This window comes from Dermacentor variabilis, chromosome 4, assembly GCF_050947875.1.
Source record: "Dermacentor variabilis isolate Ectoservices chromosome 4, ASM5094787v1, whole genome shotgun sequence".
NCBI classification, from domain to species: Eukaryota; Metazoa; Arthropoda; class Arachnida; order Ixodida; family Ixodidae; genus Dermacentor; species Dermacentor variabilis.
Genome location: NC_134571.1, coordinates 32,047,056 through 32,067,902, shown reverse-complemented (window position 1 = coordinate 32,067,902; position 20,847 = coordinate 32,047,056). Strand labels below are relative to the sequence as shown.

At 47.3% G+C, this 20,847-nt stretch overlaps 1 protein-coding gene across 1 annotated transcript; it reads right to left on the bottom strand.

Moving 5' to 3' along the window:
- Window positions 1–5,409: 5,409 nt before the first annotated feature.
- LOC142578172 (glutamate receptor U1-like) lies at window positions 5,410–19,522 on the bottom strand. The gene is made up of 7 exons (XM_075687573.1): window positions 19,401–19,522; window positions 16,937–17,027; window positions 13,895–14,056; window positions 13,564–13,723; window positions 11,548–11,774; window positions 9,634–9,923; window positions 5,410–5,704 (listed from the first exon to the last, which is right to left on the bottom strand). The coding sequence occupies exons 1-7, from the start codon at window positions 19,520–19,522 to the stop codon at window positions 5,410–5,412; spliced, it is 1,347 nt and encodes a 448-aa protein (XP_075543688.1).
- Between the last annotated feature and the right edge of the window lie 1,325 nt (window positions 19,523–20,847).

Below are 20,847 nucleotides of genomic sequence, written 5' to 3'. Positions count from 1 at the left end.
CCTTTCCTCCAAGGTCACTGGCCAAAGCTGCATGCGAACGACAACCGAAAAAGCTGCTTGAGCAACGGGAGTGCTAAGGGAGGGGGAGGGGAGGGAGAGGACATAGAGGGCAGTGTGTCACGCGCACAGCTGAGAATAATGTAAAAAAAAAACGAAATTCGCAAAATCGTTGGTTGCACATATTAGGCGAGAAGAAAAATGCCCAGAACAGGTCAACATGCATGCAAAAATTAATGAGCCGAAAAAAAAAAGGAAACAGGGTGGGAGGCGTGAGGAGGCACGGGATGGTAGGGAAGCGATTTCGATGAGCTTGGACGGCGGAGGGGCCGGTTGCATAAGTAGGTGGCCGCGGATCAGCCAAATGGAACTCTTTACTTAGGATAATGAGAATAATTTGATCGAATAAAAGCGAAGAGGCAAGGGGGACGGACCTGTCAGGGGGTCGCGGCGTTATTAACGTGTGTGTGTTTTTTTCTGGTTAGCGTACGCGTATATTAACCTCATTCCCGTGCATCTCCACACCTGGCGATTCAGCCGTTTTATTTTTGTTTTTGCCTTTGCACTTTGGGTTCTTCTAAGGCAGCTGCCTCCTGGTTGTCAAGAATGACGCATTCGTTCCAGCCCGAAAACACTTGACGTACTTACGCCCCCTGATTCCCGTCCCCCCCCTTACCGCGAAATTAGAATGAAGCCACACCCGCGGGTATTACGAGAAAAAGCAAACACGAGACGAAGAGAATGGCAGGACGGAACTTCCCATTACGAAAGCGCTGCTCAAATGCTGCCGGGACCAGAGGGGAAAAAGCAGGCAACGCCCATTGCACCTGCCATCTCGCGACATTGGCAACCTTTGGTTATGTCACGTCCACTTCGATTGCTGTGGAAACGCCTGACATGGATCCTCTGTGAAGGTCGCGCAGTTGTGATTATTCCACGCAACATTCACCCACTACATTATTATGACTTAAGCAACCAGCACTGGCCGCCTCATTAAACCACTGGCAACATATTGTATTCGACTCGGGCAATACTTGTAACTTCAGGATGAACAGCGTACTCGGTGAATGTTTCACAGAAGAATTATTTCGGGCATTTCCATTGCCATCGACGTGAAGTAACGTGCTGAAGTTTGCCAATATCATTAAATGGCAGGAGCACGGGACGTTGGTTTAGTTATTCATTTTCGTGAGCTCCTGCTTACTTCATACAAAGCATGGTTATAGTTATGGCCATAACGTCAGACCCTTTTCATGATTACAGAGTTCCCACAAGACTTCCGTTTAAGCCCTCTGGAACAACACAAGTTACAATAGCCTTTAGCTTTGTAGAACTCTTCAGCTGGCACCAGGTCTGCTATAGAGTTGGAGCGTTCGACAAGGGAATTTTATTTTGAAGTACTAAAAAAAAGTCCATACATGAGCTCGACGCGTGATGCACGTTCGTTTTATCTGAACACATCAAGAATATGTGCCTACTGTATACTATGCAACAAAATACTTATTTTTTCTTGGCTAACTTGACTATCAAAAATGCAGGACAGGAAGTTGGCTGGGGTCCTGAACACGCTGCTACCACAGAGCGGAGCAAACGGTCTTGTCGGAAGCAAAGACTCGGACGTTTGCGTCGGCTGCTAGAAGAAATAGCCGCAAAGACAGAGAAGTATGCAGCGTTCTGGCTTTTCAAATTTTGCTTTACGTTTGGTTTTTGCCAAAATGAGCGACACTACGAAACGGGGGATCCTCACTGATCACTGCGCAATTCGGCGTGAAGGTCTGAAGCCTTAATCTATAAACAGCACTGCTGACATTTGATAGGCATGAACTCTTTGTCACTCCGTCATAAACGGATGCAGATGTAGCGCCGAGGAGGGAACAGTGGGATCAGATCTTAGAACCAGAACATCTGATATGTTCGATGCCTTGCGCTGAACGCCTTGCGCAGAACACTGTTGCTTTTAGTTGCGTCGGCTGAGCTTCATGCTTCAGCTGTGGATTGGCCGAAAGAAAGGAGCTATACGTTCGTGTTTACCTTGCTGTGCCTATGCTGACTGATTTATGTGTAAGTGGGGTCCCAGTCTTGTCTATGCATGTTATGGAAAGAGAAGCATATTAATTATTATTGATGATTTTTTCTTGCAGTGTCAGCAGGCACACCCTGTGCGTTGCCGCTCCGCACTCCCTGGACACCAAATGGCGTTGTGGGCGCGAAGGAAACCGATACACGTAAGCGTGCGCAAATAATGTACATTTGTCCGGTACTCGCTTATTACGTTCGGCCCTCCAGTCCAACTGCAGAAGCGTCTGTACTGGCTAGGTCGTACCGTAAATGGATGTTGTAGTGGTGCACTACGCATAATGTGCCGAATGAAACGTGACGAGCCTTCGGAAAACTGCGTGTGACGCGGAAGAGTCATTAACTGCCAACGGGGTGACACGCCGCCGCGACCTGACCTTACTGGAAATTGAAACCGCTGCATGCTGTAGTATGTGCGCGTTAGAGAGCCGTGACGGAACTCAATTATACGAATGAGCATATAGAAGGTGGAGATCGGGCGTGTTTGTAAGCGTGTCTGTTATACAACATTGCAAATGAAGACACGTCGGAGAACTGGCCTACCGGGCCGGGACATCCCTCCTTCCGGTCACGTTTGCGGCCACTGGGTCATAGCTCCACGTCTGCTGTGTCGTCGTGTCGCGTCTGCTGGTGGAGAACGCCAAGTATACATACACCAGACACCAATTTTTGTTTTGTTTTTTGTTTCTTCATTTGTCTTACCTTTCGCTTCTCCGGGATATCACTTTCTTTAAGGTTCACCATCCCTTACTGCCGCTCTCGGTGGGCCGATACCGATGCACTTGCCCATCTTTTCGAAGTTTCGCTGGCGTTTCACTTATGTATGTGTAGCTATATCAGTTTTGAACAATTTAGAACAAGGCCACATCATGATAAGTTATGAGTCTTTCTCGATTAGGCCACCTCTCTATGTTATTTCTGTGTTATTTCGTGGGCTTATGATCAAGTCCACGTTAAAATTGAATTGTAGATTTTTCTTTTTATTCGCATAAAAATGTGAAGCGGCGGTATGCAGTTACTATGCCCATCTCCTCAGCCATACGATGCACATGTTTGGAACAAAGAAATACTCAAAAACTCAGACTGAAATAGCTTGAGAGACAACGAAGAGAGAGCGAACGAAAAAAGTATTCTGATCCATCGCCTTCGATCCTCGTGCTATTCACAGTTATGGATCGTAAGTCAACGGTTTACTGAGGCTCTGAAAGAATAGTTGCTAGCAATTGTGAGGCATTTCACGTTCATATGGATAAGGTTTCGCCTGCTCGATTCAGGCGGATCCTTTTGAAGGCACATGCAAAAGCGGCAGCTCTTTAAATGTAAAACAACGTATCTTTTAAGATCGCCTTTACTACGTAAATTATTAATGCCACAATGAAGCATGTTTTACCATAAAGCTGTAGTGTTAACATTTAAAGTTCGCACTTTAAGTTGTTCTAATTGGTGAGCTATTGGAGTTACCGAGCCAACATTTAGGACGAAAAGAGCCGGTGAACTAAAGAGTAAACTTACGAACCTCGTAAAATAACTGGCACATCAATACATAATTAGCTGTTAAAATTCCACTTGTCGATCGTATGTGAATGACTGTTGTTCATAGCCCAACAGTCGTTTTGTACGTTTCTTTCACAAGAAAATATTTTAGCTGTCTTAGAACTCAGTCCACGAAGTGTCGTCATGTTAATCTCATGTAATGTCAAAGTCAAGTAGTTGTTATCGTGCCGCTTAGGTAAATTACACTCAAGAACTGCATTATTTTCGTTACTATTTGGTATTAGATCCAAACTGAATTAGGAGCAAAGCTTTCGAATTTCCTCCATGCACGCATCTGTTTGGGGGCAAGAAAGTGAAATATCTTGAAACATCCGCGACTCTAATTTTAAATAACGAGGAAGCACCGTGCCCTCACCTTTGCCACGCACGCACGCACGCACGCACGCACGCACGCACGCACGCACGCACGCACGCACGCACCCACGCACGCACGCACGCACGCACGCACGCACGCACGCACGCACGCACGCACGCGCACACACACACACACACACACACACACACACACACACACACACACACACACACACACACACACACACGCACACACACACACACACACACACACACGCACAGACGTGCAGATGTGCAAGAGAAAATGAACGAAACATATTAAGGTGCTTTTGGCAAAATATATATTACTTACTTTGACGCCGTTAGGGATACTAAAAAGCTCCATTCGCGTTTCCCTGTGCCTCTCAGTGCACATCAGCGGTAGTTGAGCCACACCCAGCCAGCTATATGCTCCCCTCAACGCAGGCATTGCAAAGAAAGGCAATAGCTTTTGAAACGCAAATGAGTCAGGCTGTTTTGTTTGCTTGTTTACGAACGCTTTATTAAGCTCTTACAAATGGATGTTCGGGACTTGTTGGGACAGTGTTGGACGGTGTTGGAGGAAAATATTCATGGCCCGAGGCCGGTAGTTTAAGGGGAGGCAGGACAGTTTGCCGTTGTCCTGGCCCTAATGCAATGGTGACTGGGGGTATCCGCTGGTCCTGTATGTAGGCCTCGTGACCCACTTATGACTCAGAAGGATCTCGCGCGCACATAGCTTTCGTGCTCACCGAGTTCTTAGTGCTATATGCATTGTAGAGTTGTGCTTGGGCGGAGCGATTGCTGGTGGTATTTGCAAGGCTAGACCCGCCTACTGCTAGCAATGCGAGTCCTCCTCGCCCTCTAATGGGCTTGGGGTACGGCAACTCCACTAGCCAGCCTCTGAAAGTAAGGGAAAGGGCTCTCCATATTTAAGACGCGGGAACCCCTACCTTTTCCAATTAATCTTCTATCGAATATTGGCGGTCATGTTACCATGGGGAGAGCTTGAGTCAGTCGCATCACGTATGGGCTGGACCTTCTATATTAAGAAGAAACAAAGAAGCGAGCTCGTGCGGTGTCTGCAACAGGCACTTTGATGGAATATATTCCAGGAATAACAATTATTGTTCTTATCACTTGGAAAACAGAAAAAAACTATGTAGATGTACTAGCTATCCCGCCCTGTGTGAGTTATAACGCGCGACCTTTACGCCACGCGTTATCGTGTTGTAGCTCGCACTGAGCACGATAGTACTTCTCTGACACAGTGCGTAACGTGCTTAGCTCCAATCAAGGCAAAAACGTACTGCATAAATGTACACGATATACGTGCTTGGTGGCAGAAAAAGGGTGTTCATCGCGATCTCGAGACCTCACGGTGTTTTGAAACATGTAGCATCATAATTGTTGGCCACGAGTTTCGCTGTCAGTCGGCGAGTTTGCAAGCTCGTGTTTGAATGCCGGTTGTTAACGAGCACGCCGATCCTGGAGCACGCGGCGGCCGTCTACAAATAGGCGGTGATGCGGGGTTCCCTGGCGTCTTTTGCTAACGGCCGCGAAAAGCAGCTCTGCCAGGAACACTACGGTGGCAAACTGCAGCAGCAGTAGCGCCAGCAGGAACATAGGCTGAAGGTCGTCGAGAAGCAGAGTGCGGTGCTCGAGGTCCGATTTGTCACTCATGCGCAGCAGGCACTCTTCCCCCAGCGGGGAGGTCTCCTCACGCAACTTGGCCAGGAGTCCGGTGTCCACATACCACATGAGCCTGCGCGTACAAGCAGGTCGCCGCCGTTACGGTTCCTGGCGCAGCAAAGCAAAAGCAAAACAAAAAGCACTGGTGCCACATACGGCTGTAGCGAGCAGGTGAAGGCTGCGCTTACAAGCCATGTAATGCTAAAGAAATAAGAGAGAGAGAAAGAGAGAGAATGCCTTTAGTTGTGCCCGTTACTGAGCAATAAGTGCGAGAGTCGGGTTCGTCCTGGAAACGGTTTCAAGCGTCGACGGACAAGCTGAGCTATGTTCTGCAAACGGCTCAGACAGTTCCAAAATGCTTTGTCTTTAAGCAGTGTCTCTCATTTCATCTGCGTGCACCAGGGGGCACGCTGGATTGAGACGCATCTTCCCTCTCTCCTACCGCATGCTACCTACAAACACTAGTTCGTTCTCCGAATGACTTAGAGGACTAGGTTATTTATTATACAGAATGTTTTGTTTTAGTACCATGCAGAATTTTCAAAAATCACTTGTGGCAGACAGCATAATTCTAGTCCGTAAGCTTGAATACACAGAAGCGGACATTACTTACACGAGAAATCGAAAGCAACGTTTATTAATTAACTTTTTAATTAATTACTTTACGGCACACATTAAAATTAGCGTATTGCAGCCAGTGAGCTCGCAAGGCGTACCCCTTGGAATGAATTTTAAGGATGACGCCAGTTTCGACATATTCATTCTCAACTTGTGCGACGATATACATGGAAGCTCCAGTTGTTTTTGTGCTTCAATGCGTAAAATGGCGGTTTGTTTAAAAGGTAACTTGAACAATAGCGCATTTTTACCGCAAGTTTCACGGTGCATATATCGAAACCCGTGTTATCCTTAAAATGCGTTCCAAGTGCGTATGCTTTGCAAACGCACCGGCTAAAATTCGCGAATCTTAATATGTACTGAAAGTTAGTTAATTAAAATGGTAATTAGTGTGAATTAGTTAATTAGTTGATTATGCATTTCAATTTCTCGTGCGAGTTATGTCCCCCGCGTCGAGTAATGGAAGATAAGCCGCTTGGTCCCTCTCCTGAAGCAAGGCAAGTCCCCACTTGAACCCACCTCATACCGCCCAATAGCGCTGGCCAGCTGTGTGGGAAAGATAATGGAAAAGATGATCCTTGCCCGCTTGGAGTGGTACCTGGAGCAGTACAACATGTTACCGAATTGCATGGCTGGCTTTCGTCGAGATCGCTCTTCAGTAGACAGTGTTGTTGATCTCGCTACGTACGTCCAGCTTCAAAAGTCACGTAAAAGATTATGTGCAGCTTTGTTCTTGGATGTCAAGGGGGCATACGATAACGTATCTCACGAGGCTATCCTCGATGCTCTTGAGATGGTTGGTCTAGGTGGTCGAGTTTTCCAATGGATCTCTCATTACCTTTTTATGAGATCTTTCTTTGTCTGTACCGGTGATGGTAAAACCGCACTACACTACACGTACCGAGGTGTTCCTCAAGGCGGTGTACTAAGCCCTACCCTATTCAACCTCACACTCATTGGTCTCGTTGATCATCTGCCAGCAGCGATCAAGATATCAATGTACGCCGACGACATATGTATATGGACCTCAGGTGTGACACGTCCTCAGATACGTGCAAGACTTCAAAAAGCTGCTACTCTAATAGCTATATACCTCCGCAACCAAGGTCTTGAAATCTCGTCAGACAAATGTGCACTGATGGCGTTCACTCGCAAACCAATGACACCCTACGCCATATCAATAAATGGCCAGTTAATTTCTTATGAGAAGACTCACAAATTTCTTGGCATAATCATTGACAGAGATCTCTCATGGAGCCCCCACGTGACCTACTTGAAGAAGCGTCTGACAGCAATCTCCCAACTTTTCAAGTTTCTGGGAGGAAAGACTTGGGGAATGTCAGTGCATGCAATGTTGGAATTGTACAGGGCTCTTTTTCTGGGCTTCTTGAGATACAGTTTGCCCGTACTGACCAACACCTGCCAGACAAATCTCCGTGCTCTACAGTCTATTCAAGCTCGGGCTCTCAGGGTTTGTCTTGGTTTGCCAAAATGCACATCGATAGCAGCGACTATTGCGATTGCTCGGGACCAACCTATACAAACACACATTGCGGTAGAAGTGTTGAGAGTGCACATTAGGCACGTTGCCCGTGCCTGTTCCCACCATCTGGCAACACTACCGTCAGAAAGGCCGCAGGAAGCATTTTGTACTACGATTTCGGAGTATTCCACCTGCCTCCCGTCAGGCTTCACCCCCGCAACTAAGCCATCGATTCCTCCATGGTGTTTGGCTCGACCCGCAGTGCACCTCACCGTACCAGGAATCAGGAAAAAATCTGAGCTGTCATCACCTGCTCTCAAACAACTAACTCTGCTCCTTTTGCACGAGAAGTACGCCGAACACGTACATATTTATACTGATGGATCGACAACTCTCCAGTGTTCCTCTGGAGCCGTGGTCTTCCCAGCGAAAGCCACCACCATCAGTTTCAAGACATGTCACCCAACGACACCGATGGCCGCGGAACTTGCAGCCCTTCGCGCTGCACTTCGTCTCGTCAGCCAAGAGCAACCTCGAAGGTGGTCAATATTCAGTGACTCGAAGGCTGCACTGCAATCTTTGCTATCGGCCCTGCGGCGCGGACCACACGAACAACTGGTATTTGAGATTAGAGAACTCATTCATACCTTAACTGAGAAAGGACACCACGTGACATTTCAGTGGCTTCCAAGTCACTGCGGAGTCATAGGGAATGAACACGCTGACAACGCTGCTCGGTCGGCTCTTCAAGGGGACGAAGAGGAGCCGATACCGTTATCAAGGACAGATGCCGCTCGTAAACTTCGAATGATCAGCCGTGACATCACGTTCTTCTTGTGGAACGCTGGAAGTTTTCACGACTACCGACTCCACAATCTTGACTACTCTCTACGCCTTTGTATTCCAGCTGGACTCTGCCGTCGCGAAGCTACCCTGCTTTGTCGACTATGGCTAGGGGTGGCTTTCACCAAGTCTTTCGCTTACCGAATTGGATGGGCCGACGACGCCACGTGTGAGGACTGTGGTAACGAGGAGACTTTTCAACACCTTCTTTGTGACTGTCCTCGATATAATTTACAGAGACAATCACTCGCAACCGCGATAGCGCGCTTTGACCAAAGACCTCTCACAGAGAAACTTATTTTACAATACCGCCATCACAAGCCATCGCAGCAGAGGGCGACGAGGGCACTGTTGCGGTTTTTGAGGGCGACAGGATTGGACAGGCGGCTGTAGCCTGAACAAATGTTGATAGTGTGGCAAGTGTCACTGTGCTGTGCGATGACAGTATTCGGTGCCAGTGACCGATGGTGACTGTGTGTCTAGGCTCCTTCCTTTCCTTATCTCTACTTTGTTACCACTTTACCTCCCCCTCCCCTCTCTCCCCAGTGTAGGGTAGCCAACCGGATCTTTTTCTCTGGTTAACCTCCCTGCCTTTCCCCTTTCCTCTCTCTCTCTCTCTGCAACAGGCCATTTTTGAAAATTTTTTATGATATAAAAAACAAAAACAAAAGACGCCTTACTAAGTTGTGCTTCCCAAGATCAAAACCTAGAGTGTACAGTACAGAAAGATAAGCCCGCAGTGGTGGCTGATCGGCTATCGGGTTTTAGCGACGAGCACAAGAGGGTGAATTCGATTCCCATACCGTGGCGAGTGCATTGTAAAATGAGGTGGAATGCAAACACGCTCATGCACTGCGAGTTAGGTGGGCATCAAGGAGCCTCGAGTGTTCAGAATTAACTCGGAGCGCTCCACCACGATGTCTCTCTGACAGTCAGCATGGGGAAATGAAACCGCGTTCGTAACGACAGTTGTCGTACTATTGAAGGCGAATACGTGCATACACGTGCCGAATCTCGCGAGCGCGACAGGTGCATACACCGAGGGCTCACGTGCGCACCTTGTGTAGAGCTCATCCCTGATCAACGGGTCGAGGTCGGCTCTTGCGTACCAGCTGATGGGAAGCGTGGACAGGGACTGTTCGCTGAAGTAGAAGTATCCCTGGCCGACGAGACGCCGACATTGGCGGCCCACCTGGTCATCGAGCGTCAATTTCTCTTGCAGGATCACCGAGTTCTGCTTCAGCACCTGCCGCATGTTGTTCTCGGCGAACACCTCGGTGGGGTGTATCTCGCCGCCTGTGCGCCTGATCTGGCTGTACAGGTCGCGATAGGACTCCAGCTCCGAATACTGCGCCCAACGAAGTGAGTTCACTGATCACGCGTACTGTACCGTCACTCTGGATTACGCGTTGTTTGCGCTAGCGATTTGTATTGATGAACATTAACGAGTGCGAAATAAATCGAGATCAATGCCAGTAAACGGGACAACCGCTCACTTTGAACTATTTCATTTTAAGCTCTCGCATCTGCTCGTATATTTGCGTACCAATGAAAACGTCGTTTCATTAAGAGAAAGCGGTGCGAAAGTTGTTTCAATTGCCTCGAAAACGTACCGTCGTCTGACTAACGCAATCTTGACATACCCCAGCGATACGAAATGGTTCTGTGAGTTCACGTGTGGTTTTACTTGCATTTAGTCGGATAAATTCGCCTGTACGAACAAGAACCTTAGCCTTCTTGCTTATACTTCAATACTCGTCTTCGTTTTACGCTCAGTAATCTTTATCTGTACCACGAGTCTTACGGTTTACCTGGTTCACGATTACACGATTACACGATTAAGCATAGTCATCTACAATAAAGGACACGCTAGAAGTGATCACACATGCGCTTCAGCGCATCCACACGCTTTGTCCATGGCTTCAATTGCACTTGAACCTTCTGTAACATGTCTTACCAACAAGGCCCCGTCCTCGTAAACATTACTCCTTGAGCGCTACCGAGACGGCGGTCGAAGAACAGTCTTGTCAGTTATATCACCATCTTAAATTAGAACAATGCACACACGAAAACGTACGAATGTTTGCGTTGTCGCCCGCTATTTCAGTAGACACGAGGCGGTTGTCAGGGAGACTCTCTTCCGAGCATGAGAGGACAGTTCCCGGTCAGCGGACGGCCGACATTACTGAGCTTTGTGCTGTGAGCTTCTTTTAACTGTGTGCACCGACTCTCGGTCTTGATCCGTGCAAAAGTACCTTCCCTCGCAAATATTACATCAGATGGAATCATCGTCCCCTTTGTCTATTGTCTGACGTAGCGTTTTTAATAAAATGTTTGTTGAATCGACCATTTGCATTCTTTTGGATAGCCTACTCGTCCAGTGTTATATATTTCTTTTTGTTTAGTGCATATTGCGGACCATTTAAGGTCCCAGCAGGAGAGGGAGTACAAAGCCGTCAAAGCATACGTGAATAATTAAAAAAAAGTTCTTTGAGCAATAAAACAAACCTACAATAATTAGTTAAGGGAAAATTAGACATCCACCCAAGCGTAGCAACTGCTACAAAGACAACCCATACGGGTTTCTAGAAAGAAAAGCCTCGCAGTTGATGAAAAATTTGTCCTGGTCCGGGACTCCAATTCTAGGGCCACCGCCTTTCCGGGGCAGCCGCTCTACCATTTGAGCTAACCAGGCGGCTGCAGATGGCAGGACGAAGTCAAATTTGTTAACAACTCGAACAACTTTGAGTTGGGCAACGCTTTTGTGCGGGTCATGTTTGTTTAGCCACTACTTGTTTAGCCACTACGGCTCCTTGGAAGCAATTTTGATGTTCCTCTTCATACTGCTCGTCAGGCATACACGTAACGATAAGAGGTAATCAATCCCTTTACATGAGGGTTAGTAACGTTTGCAGTTAACGCACTCGCACTTGCCGCAAGACGGGTCTTCGGTACCAGCAGCATGCGCATACCATGAATAAATCAGTGAACCCGCTGTCTGCGAAGAGCAGGACGCGTTTGTCGGGCACCCGGAGCACGTCCTCGACGGTGCGTATGCGCGGCGCCTCGGTCTTCACCATCAGGCTAGCGCTCATGTTGGCCGTGAAGAAGTTCATCACGAAGAAGCTGCACACCAGCCACAGCCACAGCAGGCCACGGAACGGGGCGCTCTTGTTGCAGCCTTCGCGATGGGAGGTGGCTGCGCAAGGTGTGACGCGCGTATGAAACTCATACAGCAGAACACAAACAGGACTCGTTCACACTGGAGAAATATTTTTCCTACTCCTTCACCACATTATTATACGAGAATTAAGCTGGACGCTCTTCTTGCAGGCTTTGCTATGCGTGGTAGCTGCGTGCAACGGTAACGTCTGTCAAACTTGTGTTAAGTGACCGATCTCTGCGCTCTCGCATTCACAGGAGAAAAAAAAAAACCCCGCAGGTCCAACGTATGGGGGAATCTGTGTGAAGCTATGCTTTGATGAAGTGTTTAATTAAATATTATACAACTAACTGCAGTGCGTACAACGTTGTTCACCTTCCTCGTATGCAACGTGCGACCTCGTGCAATGTTCATGCACCTCGCGGGAAGACGATGCAGGATACTTGAGATGGAAGAATGCTGATGACAAGTGTACGCACAGAAAAGTGTGGCGCTTATCTAGCTAACTTTAAGGGTACTGCCCACCTTGTGTCAAAGAGGCACGCACCCATTCAGCAGCTGTGGTCAGGTACGGGCACAAGCCCACCCTTTTGATCAAATCAAAACGAAGCTTCGCTTTAAATACGTCCGTAATTTTACGCTGCTATAAGTACTTCCACTCTCCTTTATGGCCGTTGGGACACGTTGTCTTTTGAGGCGTGGGACTCGACAGAAGTAAACAGTTCTTGCGTCTGACGAGTGGGGCTAGACGGATTAACGAATAGCAGGCTGATGCCGTGTCTTTCCGCAAACAGAAAAAGGGTGGACTGGACCCAGTCTACAGAGAGCGAATTTATCATGGGGCTGCATTACCAATGCGGGGCCCGAGGTAACCCCTTGTAAGTGGCTTATCGTAAGCGTGATAATCTGTTTTATTGCGATAGCAATTGTATGGACACTCCAAGCGCATTTCTGCCATCGGCGTCGGCAACGCTGTGAGGTTCTGTATACTGTCCAAGGGCGGTCAGATCGTCACCGCATGCCGTATGTTGTACGTGCGAGTGGGAGCCGGCGATCGCGGCTTAATCTCGCGCACGAAAGGGAGGAAAGCGGGTAGGAAGTGTGCCGTTTTCCGTCGCTCGCAAGGTTCCGGGGGAAGGTGGGGAAGGGGGGTGGGGGTGTTCTACTTCGGGCGGTCCGGGCGCTCGCGCGCGCCCGTCCGGTCCGAGGTATCTTAAAAGCCATCTCCGACGGGACAGAGTCCGCCACGCTCTGCGTTTAGGCGGCTTAGTTCACGTTGATATGAAAGGCAGCCCAACGGCCAATTCGCTCGCTGCTGTTGCTGTACTTCCTCACTCCTGCGTGTTGACAGCGAGTTTCCGCGGTCATCGAGTGACATATGTTCATGTTTGCTTGTGCGCACGTGACACCATGCTCGTTAATTTAGTTAGTGCGCCTATGTTTACTAGCTTATACGACCGATAACACAACTATCCTTACTTTGTATAGCTGTCCACTTATTTGCTATCGCAGTCGATGTTTCACCTTTCGTGCAAAACGGTGACTTATTTCTTTAGTTTGTTTTTACATGTCAGGAACGTGATTGAAGGAGGCGAAAGTGTATGTGCAAGCGTAACAACCTGCGTCACAGCGTTGTAATGTCATATGCGCATCTGAAAACAGAAGCGAAACAGTTGATAACATTAAGACACCCTGTGTCGCTGAGCGGGCCCATTTCCGTCGTTGTTAGGTGCCATCAATATGCTCTTATTCGGAAGCAAGTGTTGCCAGCGCTGTTAAGATAAAATGAAACCGCTGAACTCTGGCAAGGAAAATGACACGCTACCTCTCTGCATGAGACCAGAAAAGTAGAGGAAGAACATATCGGTCCACTCGTTGGATCGCTCCAGATACCCGAGGGCACGCCCATTGCCGTTCTTTACGTACAGCAGGTGTAGACTGATGTAGGCAAGGAGAATCATGCACAGGAACATCATAATCCACATCTGCACAGACAAAATCGCCCTTCATATGGCACGCCTTAGGCGAAAAATTTGAGACCATAAGAAATGTTTGTTACACTTTAGCTTCAGCTGCGTACATTCATGATAGTGCTCGCTTATTTTTCCTACCGATGTTAGTTTCTAAATACAAGCTTGGGAAAAATTTGGACTTACCTGAATGTCAAACGTTGAAATTTTGGTGAATATTTGAGTGGTAAAAGGGTGCTCGATGCCGCACAAGAAGTTAAAGGTCTCCACCAAGTAAGAGAAGCCATTCGGGAAAGTGGCGGCCGTACTCGCCGTCAACACGAAGGGGCCCGCTGCAATGTCGCTTTCCTGAAAAAAAAAAATCAATTTGAGGGTGTGCATGTTAGTTTCTCCTTGCCTCATTACTTTGGTGAATGACATACGTGTACTAGGCCTCAGTTACTTAAGAGCCGTTAGGGCGCCGGCTAATGAAGACAGCTATGGGCGTTATAACTAGACGATTTCAGTGGCGACGAACGATGGCGCACGCCAGTCACGTAAGAAAAGTTTTGTGAATACTGGCCACAGATGTTTCGCCTTAGAAGTAAAGCATCACCTCGAATGCGTATGTTTTGTCGCGCTTTTTGCTATAGGGGTAACAGGAAATGGCGTAGAAACGATGACGCTTGTTGGTCAGAGTACTACCAACTTATCATCAATCTACTCAACATCGCCAGAATTGTCTCTTTCTGGTGCTTGATACTTTCACGGCAATTCGCATGGTGAACATTCTGTACAGCCTCCCGCATTTTAACTATATCGCGCGAGCGTCGACCGCGCGCTCAGCGCCTTATAACGACGATATTCTGCGAGACCGGCGGAAGTATGCGGATGCGAAACCTTCCAGTGGAAGCGCCATCTGCTACGCTGTTCCCTATAGAACATCTACTGTGCTACTGCCCACCCTTTCAAAACGAAAGACATGACCCCTGCACAGCTCTCAATCAGCTACATAGAACACCGTTCACCTTGAAGAAGATCTTGGGACCATGGCCTCGCATATCGCAGCTACAAAAGGCCACAAAAGCTCTGCTGCGATATTTGAAAGCTACTGGATTGAGTCAGCGTCTGTGATTCGGACTGAGTGACCGAACTCAGTATACCCAGTAGACTTTCTCTTCTTCTTTTAATCTTCCATCCCCTTCTCCCTTTCCCCAGTGTAGGGTAGCCAACCGGGCTCAGTCCTGGTTAACCTCCCTACCTTTCCTTTATCATTTGCTCTCTCTATAAGGACGGCACACAGACATATCATATTGTTCTCACCCGATATAGTTAAATATGCGGAAAGCTGTACATATTTCGCCACGAGTCACAACACACACACTCACTACGTGGTCTTGGGAGGCGAGACTCTCCGAACTGGACCTGGGAAGCCAACTGGCGACCCTCGACCAGGCCCGGCGAGCCGCGATCGCCAGTGGAGCCCTGTCAGAGGGAACCACCCAGGAAAACCGCGCAACTGTTTCTGCAATAATAAAGTTCCTCCTCCTCCTCCTCCTCCTCCTTCAAACAGTGAGGCTCTTCAGCTCACAGGCTTACGACAGAGTAATCGACTCACATTCATGCTGAAATCGTTTAACGCTTTTGCGAAATAAAATCAGATTAGTGATTGAGCGATCGAATTACGAAATTTGTACGAGGCTTTCATAAATGAAAATTAATTTTGATCACCTGGGTTTTTTTAATGTGCACACAATGCGTGATGCTCGGGCGTTTTTTGAATTTCGCCCCCGTCGATACGAGGCCGCCGCGGCCGGAATTTGATCCTGCGGCCTATCGGTTAGCTGTGAAACGCCAAAGCCACTTAGCAACCATGGCGGGTGTTTGTAAGGGAAGTAAGTTAGAATGACGGTGGTGCATAACAGTGAAATATATTTGTGGACGCTTTCTTCCAGGGTCACATTGGCGGAACGTGCAGACAAAGGTTATGCATGGATTGTTGCTTAGCAACGTTTTATGCAATGCAGGTTCTCATAATATCTTTGAAATTTTCCAAGGACTTTCAATCGCGATTTGTATGCAGTAGCTTCAGTGCTGCTACTTGCATCGAATGAGTCACCTCGGTAAACGAATTTGTCGTACAACTTTTCTTGGCTTTGAGGCGAAGTCTACGAAACAGAAGCGTGCCTGGGGCACCGCTGCTTGGAAGCAGATCCGCAGTTTCGTTCACGTTTTCTTATACGTGTAAAATAGAGACCACGTTTGTTTTGTTTTCTACAGCACGTTATGCAGCATTCAACAGTCAGCTACCGATAAGTTTTTTTTTCTATCTTTACTTTACCCTTTCGAGTTTTCATATACGCGAGACCATCACATGTCTTACGCATTTCTGGTAACTGGTAAAACGGGACTACGACAATGTAAATATAAACACCACTAAACTCACCATGACTGACAGGTTATTGAGAAGCGTTTCGGATTACTGTTATATATTATTGCTATAGACATACCCGCCGTGGGGCTTAGCGGCTGTGGTGTTGCGCTGCTAAGCGCAAGGTCGCGGGAACAAATCCTGGCCGCGGCGGCCGCATTTCGACGGGGGCGAAATGCGAAAGCACCCGTGTGCCGTGAATTGGGTGCACGTTAATGATGCCCAGGTGGTTAAAGTTATTTCCCATCGCAGTCTCCCACTACGACATGCCTCATAATGAGATCGTCGTATTGGCACGTAAAAACCCAGAATTTAATACCGCAAATATATAATGTGCTGGGTTCGAAGTTCAGTTGAACTTGTGCGATGCACGTGTAATAATAAATAGCAGTAAATATATTTTTTCCCATGCAAAGCTAGAATGAAATTTAGTGGAGACCAAATAAATGAATTTGGTAATTTCCCACAACGCAACTACCCCACGCGCTTTTATTTTCAGTCACCCTTGACATGACTTCAATTCATTCAGTGCTTCATATGAAGCACACACGCACACACACAAACACACACACACACACACACACACACACACACACACACACACACACACACACACACACACACACACACACACACACACACACACACACACACACACACACACGCACGCACGCACGCACGCACAATGGATATACGAGTTCGGCTTCCATTTTATCATCTGTCGCTTTTGCAAAATGGTAGGCGAATAATGCTTTCGTCATTTTCTAAAAGAACAAAATATAACTAGATTAAGCTTTAGTAACACACATAGAGCTTACATTTCTGGACAGGTCTCCCAGCATCCCTGCCCACGATCCGTTTGCCATCCGGTAGCCCCACTGGTTGTCTACAGGTATCTTGAACACGATTCTTTAAAGAAACGTTGGATTTATTAGGACAAAAGGGATGTCACATATGTTTCCTTCTAGAGCACAAAAAGAAGTGCGCAGTATGCTGCAGAGCGATAATTCGCATCGCTGAAATTTTAGAAAAACTAGGCCCCTTTCACCTTGTGGAACGTGGAGCTGAAGACTCACTGGGCAACCTCGACTTAAATTGAGTAAGGTGTGGCTTGGGGCGAGTTCATTCGGCAAACGAAGATGAGTTTCAGCACTATTACGGCCAGCGTATTGCGCAAGACGAAAATCACAAATATGTGAGGACAGGCGCTGAATACCAATTACATTTATTGATAAACGAACACATACTTATTTAAACGCTTTGTGGCCTGACGTCACACAAGAAAGAAAGAAACAAAAAAAACAAGAAATGACAAGAACAGAGTGAAATGACCTGCCCCATGAATGTAACCTACCGCGCACGTGAAAGATAATGTGCGTATTTCTTGCGACGAACGTAGGTCTTCCTATCGAAACGTTGGCCCGCTTTTCTTAAGCACCTTATCCCTGTTTATGACCTTTACACCACACTGGACGATTAGAAAACATTTTTGAACAGCGACAACGAAAGGGTGCTTACACATTTATATCGCCTAGCCTCATTATTTCTTGATACTCGATGATTTCGTTTCGTTTCCTCACTGCTCCTTCCAATCACGCTTGCAGCTTCAAATTGAGGTTAACAGCGGCAATGTTTCCAACGTAAGGATAAGACCCCAGCCGTTACGCACGTTGCTGATATGTTCCCTTAACCTTTGGTTTAGACGTGTGCCCATTTGCACCACGTACTTTTTCCTACAGGACTGAGGGATCTCGTAACTCACACCTACCACTAGTGCACGAAATAAACTTGCTTCTGTGCGTGACTTGGCAAGGATCGTCTTTGACGGACCCACACGTAGCTTTGCACAGGCGTGACAGTTTTTCGAGAATTGTAGCAGCAGAACTTGGTGGAACACGAGCACAGAAGGAACGAATATACGTGGACGCAGCTGTGTCCGACCTGGACGTTCGCCTTTTTTACAATCATTTTTGACCGTGTGTGACAGGTCGTGTATAGGCTATATCGGGAGCAGCGGTCACTTTTTAAGGCGGCACGGTCTTCCCTATTCACGCACTTTGCAGCTGCTGGCTGCTGCTTTCTTGTCTATCATACAATAATTTGGGTCGCTGGAAATGCCCAGTTCTGTACGTGCCCCTTGGGTATGTGCAACTTGGCATGCGGCACTGGATAGGTGACAACAACAACAACAACAACAACAACAACAACAACAACAACAACAACAACAACAACAACAACAACAACAACAACAACAACAACAACAACAACAACAACAACAACAACAACAACAAAATTGCATAAACGATTCCACATTTAACCTGTTTGCTTCTTGGTATTCAACAACTTGATCAGGAAATGTCAAATATCCTGTAGTAAGCTGGCTTGGCTTGGAATGAATATGGTAGACGGAAGTTATTGGTCGCGAATTAATTATTGCTTCCACTTGCGTGAGTCATGTGAACAACTCTTTAAAGTTTAAATAATTTTATCCAAGTACTTTCTTCAAAGTAGTCTTCACTGAACGGAACAACCTTTCTCAGAATCCTCCCCACCCGAGAGTTTGTTCTGGAATGAACTTCCATTGGATATTCTAGTTCGAAAAGTGCGCTTGAACTTTGTCCGCAGTCTTTTGATGTCCATCGATGCCTTCTTGAATGTTCTTCCGTTGTTCGAGCACGAAACTTTAAGAGCGCATTGATACACCTTCCGCTCTGTTGACAAGCCTCGTCTGTCGACGGATCTGTTGAAGGCAAGCATAAACATCCCCGACGAGAGATCAATGATGGCGGCATCACGCGTGCATAATATCTACAGAAGATTTCCATGGTGTACGCGTGCACTGCACCAGGACCGCGCGTTCGTTCGAAATTTCTAATAAGCTTCATTCTCACTGGGACTCATGTCAATTGTACACAAAGATACCGATGAGTGCAGCACCAGCGCGATTTTGGGTTTAATCTATGCGGCATTATGCAGTGCACTATTTAATGTAAGCGACGTGTATTCTGCGAAGGACACTATCTATGGACCATGAGGTGTTCGAACACGTAAGGAAAGCAATTCATGCAACGAAGAATGGCAGATCATGTCAAGAGCAAACCAAAGGACGCGACTTTGTGAACATAGCACACAATATGTGAAGACATGAGATACAGTGGGCACTAAACAGAGGCACCTGTTTGCCTTTGGCCACTTGCCAGGCGTTCCGACACTCGATACGTGCAGTGCGGGGTGAAGCTGCGCGTTTGCGGGGCCCGCTGTTCACACGCACCACTCACTCACCTGAGGCCCATGGATTCGGTCAGGTTACCGATGAGCGCACCTGAGATTCCCCAGAACTTGTCCTGTCCGTGTTCATCCTTGACGAAAATCGAGTATGGGGGCCACTGCGACACCAGCGGCATACGACCGGAAACACTTTCAGCATGTTTCAGTCGCTACCTTGCGAACCTTTGTAACATCGGGTAGCTCTCTCATCTATCGCAGCGCATAGCTAAGGATTACGGAGAAAACACAAATGCAGCAAAACGTCAAAAGAAGGAAGGGAAGGTGATTCAACTTTTCCTTTGTGTGTGGCAGGCGGGAAAGGGCGGGTGTTATCTTCTTGCCTAATCTTACGCGCTACGCCCTGCAATAGCCACGCACCAGAAAGCTCAAGATGTTGTTGATCTCTTTCGCTTGCATATATATGAGCAGGTTAGTTCGCTAATGAGTTCTACAAGTACTGTCATAGAAGTTGCATTGATTCATACGATGTACTAGAAAGTAAATCTTCCTTTCAAGGAGGCAATGATCAATGATAGTGAGCGACCCAATAGCATAAGATCGCCTATCAGTCGAACTCAACTAGGGTTTGACATACCACCAACAAGCCTGTCTCAAAAGCATCCGTCGACTGCCCTAAATCAGTCCGGTAGCAAATTTATTGGCAACATGGTTGAACAATGGAATCACCAAACAATCTTAAGTAAAATTTTGATTACATATTCATTTGTGAGAACTTAATTCATATGGACGTGAAAAAAATTATTCTTTAGTGACAACTTTTTTTTCCCGCTTGATAGCCGCTTTCATGATTGCTTAAAATAGTTTTATCAATTTATTCCAGCGAGAATAAAGGTTTGCGAAACGTCCCACTGATGTTAAAGAAGTTCATAAGCCTTTATGGTCAGTGCATTTCCTGGTGGCGTTTATTTTCGAATCTAATAACAAATAAGATAAAAAATAAGAAAGTCAGATTGTTAGACAGCTATATACGAAGTAATGATGGTGGTTGTGTCGGCTATATAAACTTGCAAACTTTCGCTTAATAACTAAACTAACAAACACGGTGTAACGCGCGTTGGCAAGCATGATTACATATCACTCGATAAGTGCGGGCACTCGCTGTCAAAACCGCCGTGAGGAAGAGCGGCAGCATGCAGCGAGCGAATTGTCGTTCGTGCTGCCCCTCGCTTTAACGCGAACGGCGAGAACACAGCGCACATCAAGCCATCAGACATCGGCGCGCTTAAGATTGCCCAGACTTTCTAACCGCAGCACATCGCTTTCAAGATAGGGCCCACGCATGGCCGCGCCAGTCACTCCCACGCCGCGGGAGTAGATTGCCCCCCCCCCCCCCCCCCGCCCCCGCCTCCGCACCGCCTCTGCTGCGCTGTGTGTGATGGAAGACAGCGAGTTTCCTCCACGACGTGCTCGGGGATACGGGTTGAATGAAAGAATCGCGCCC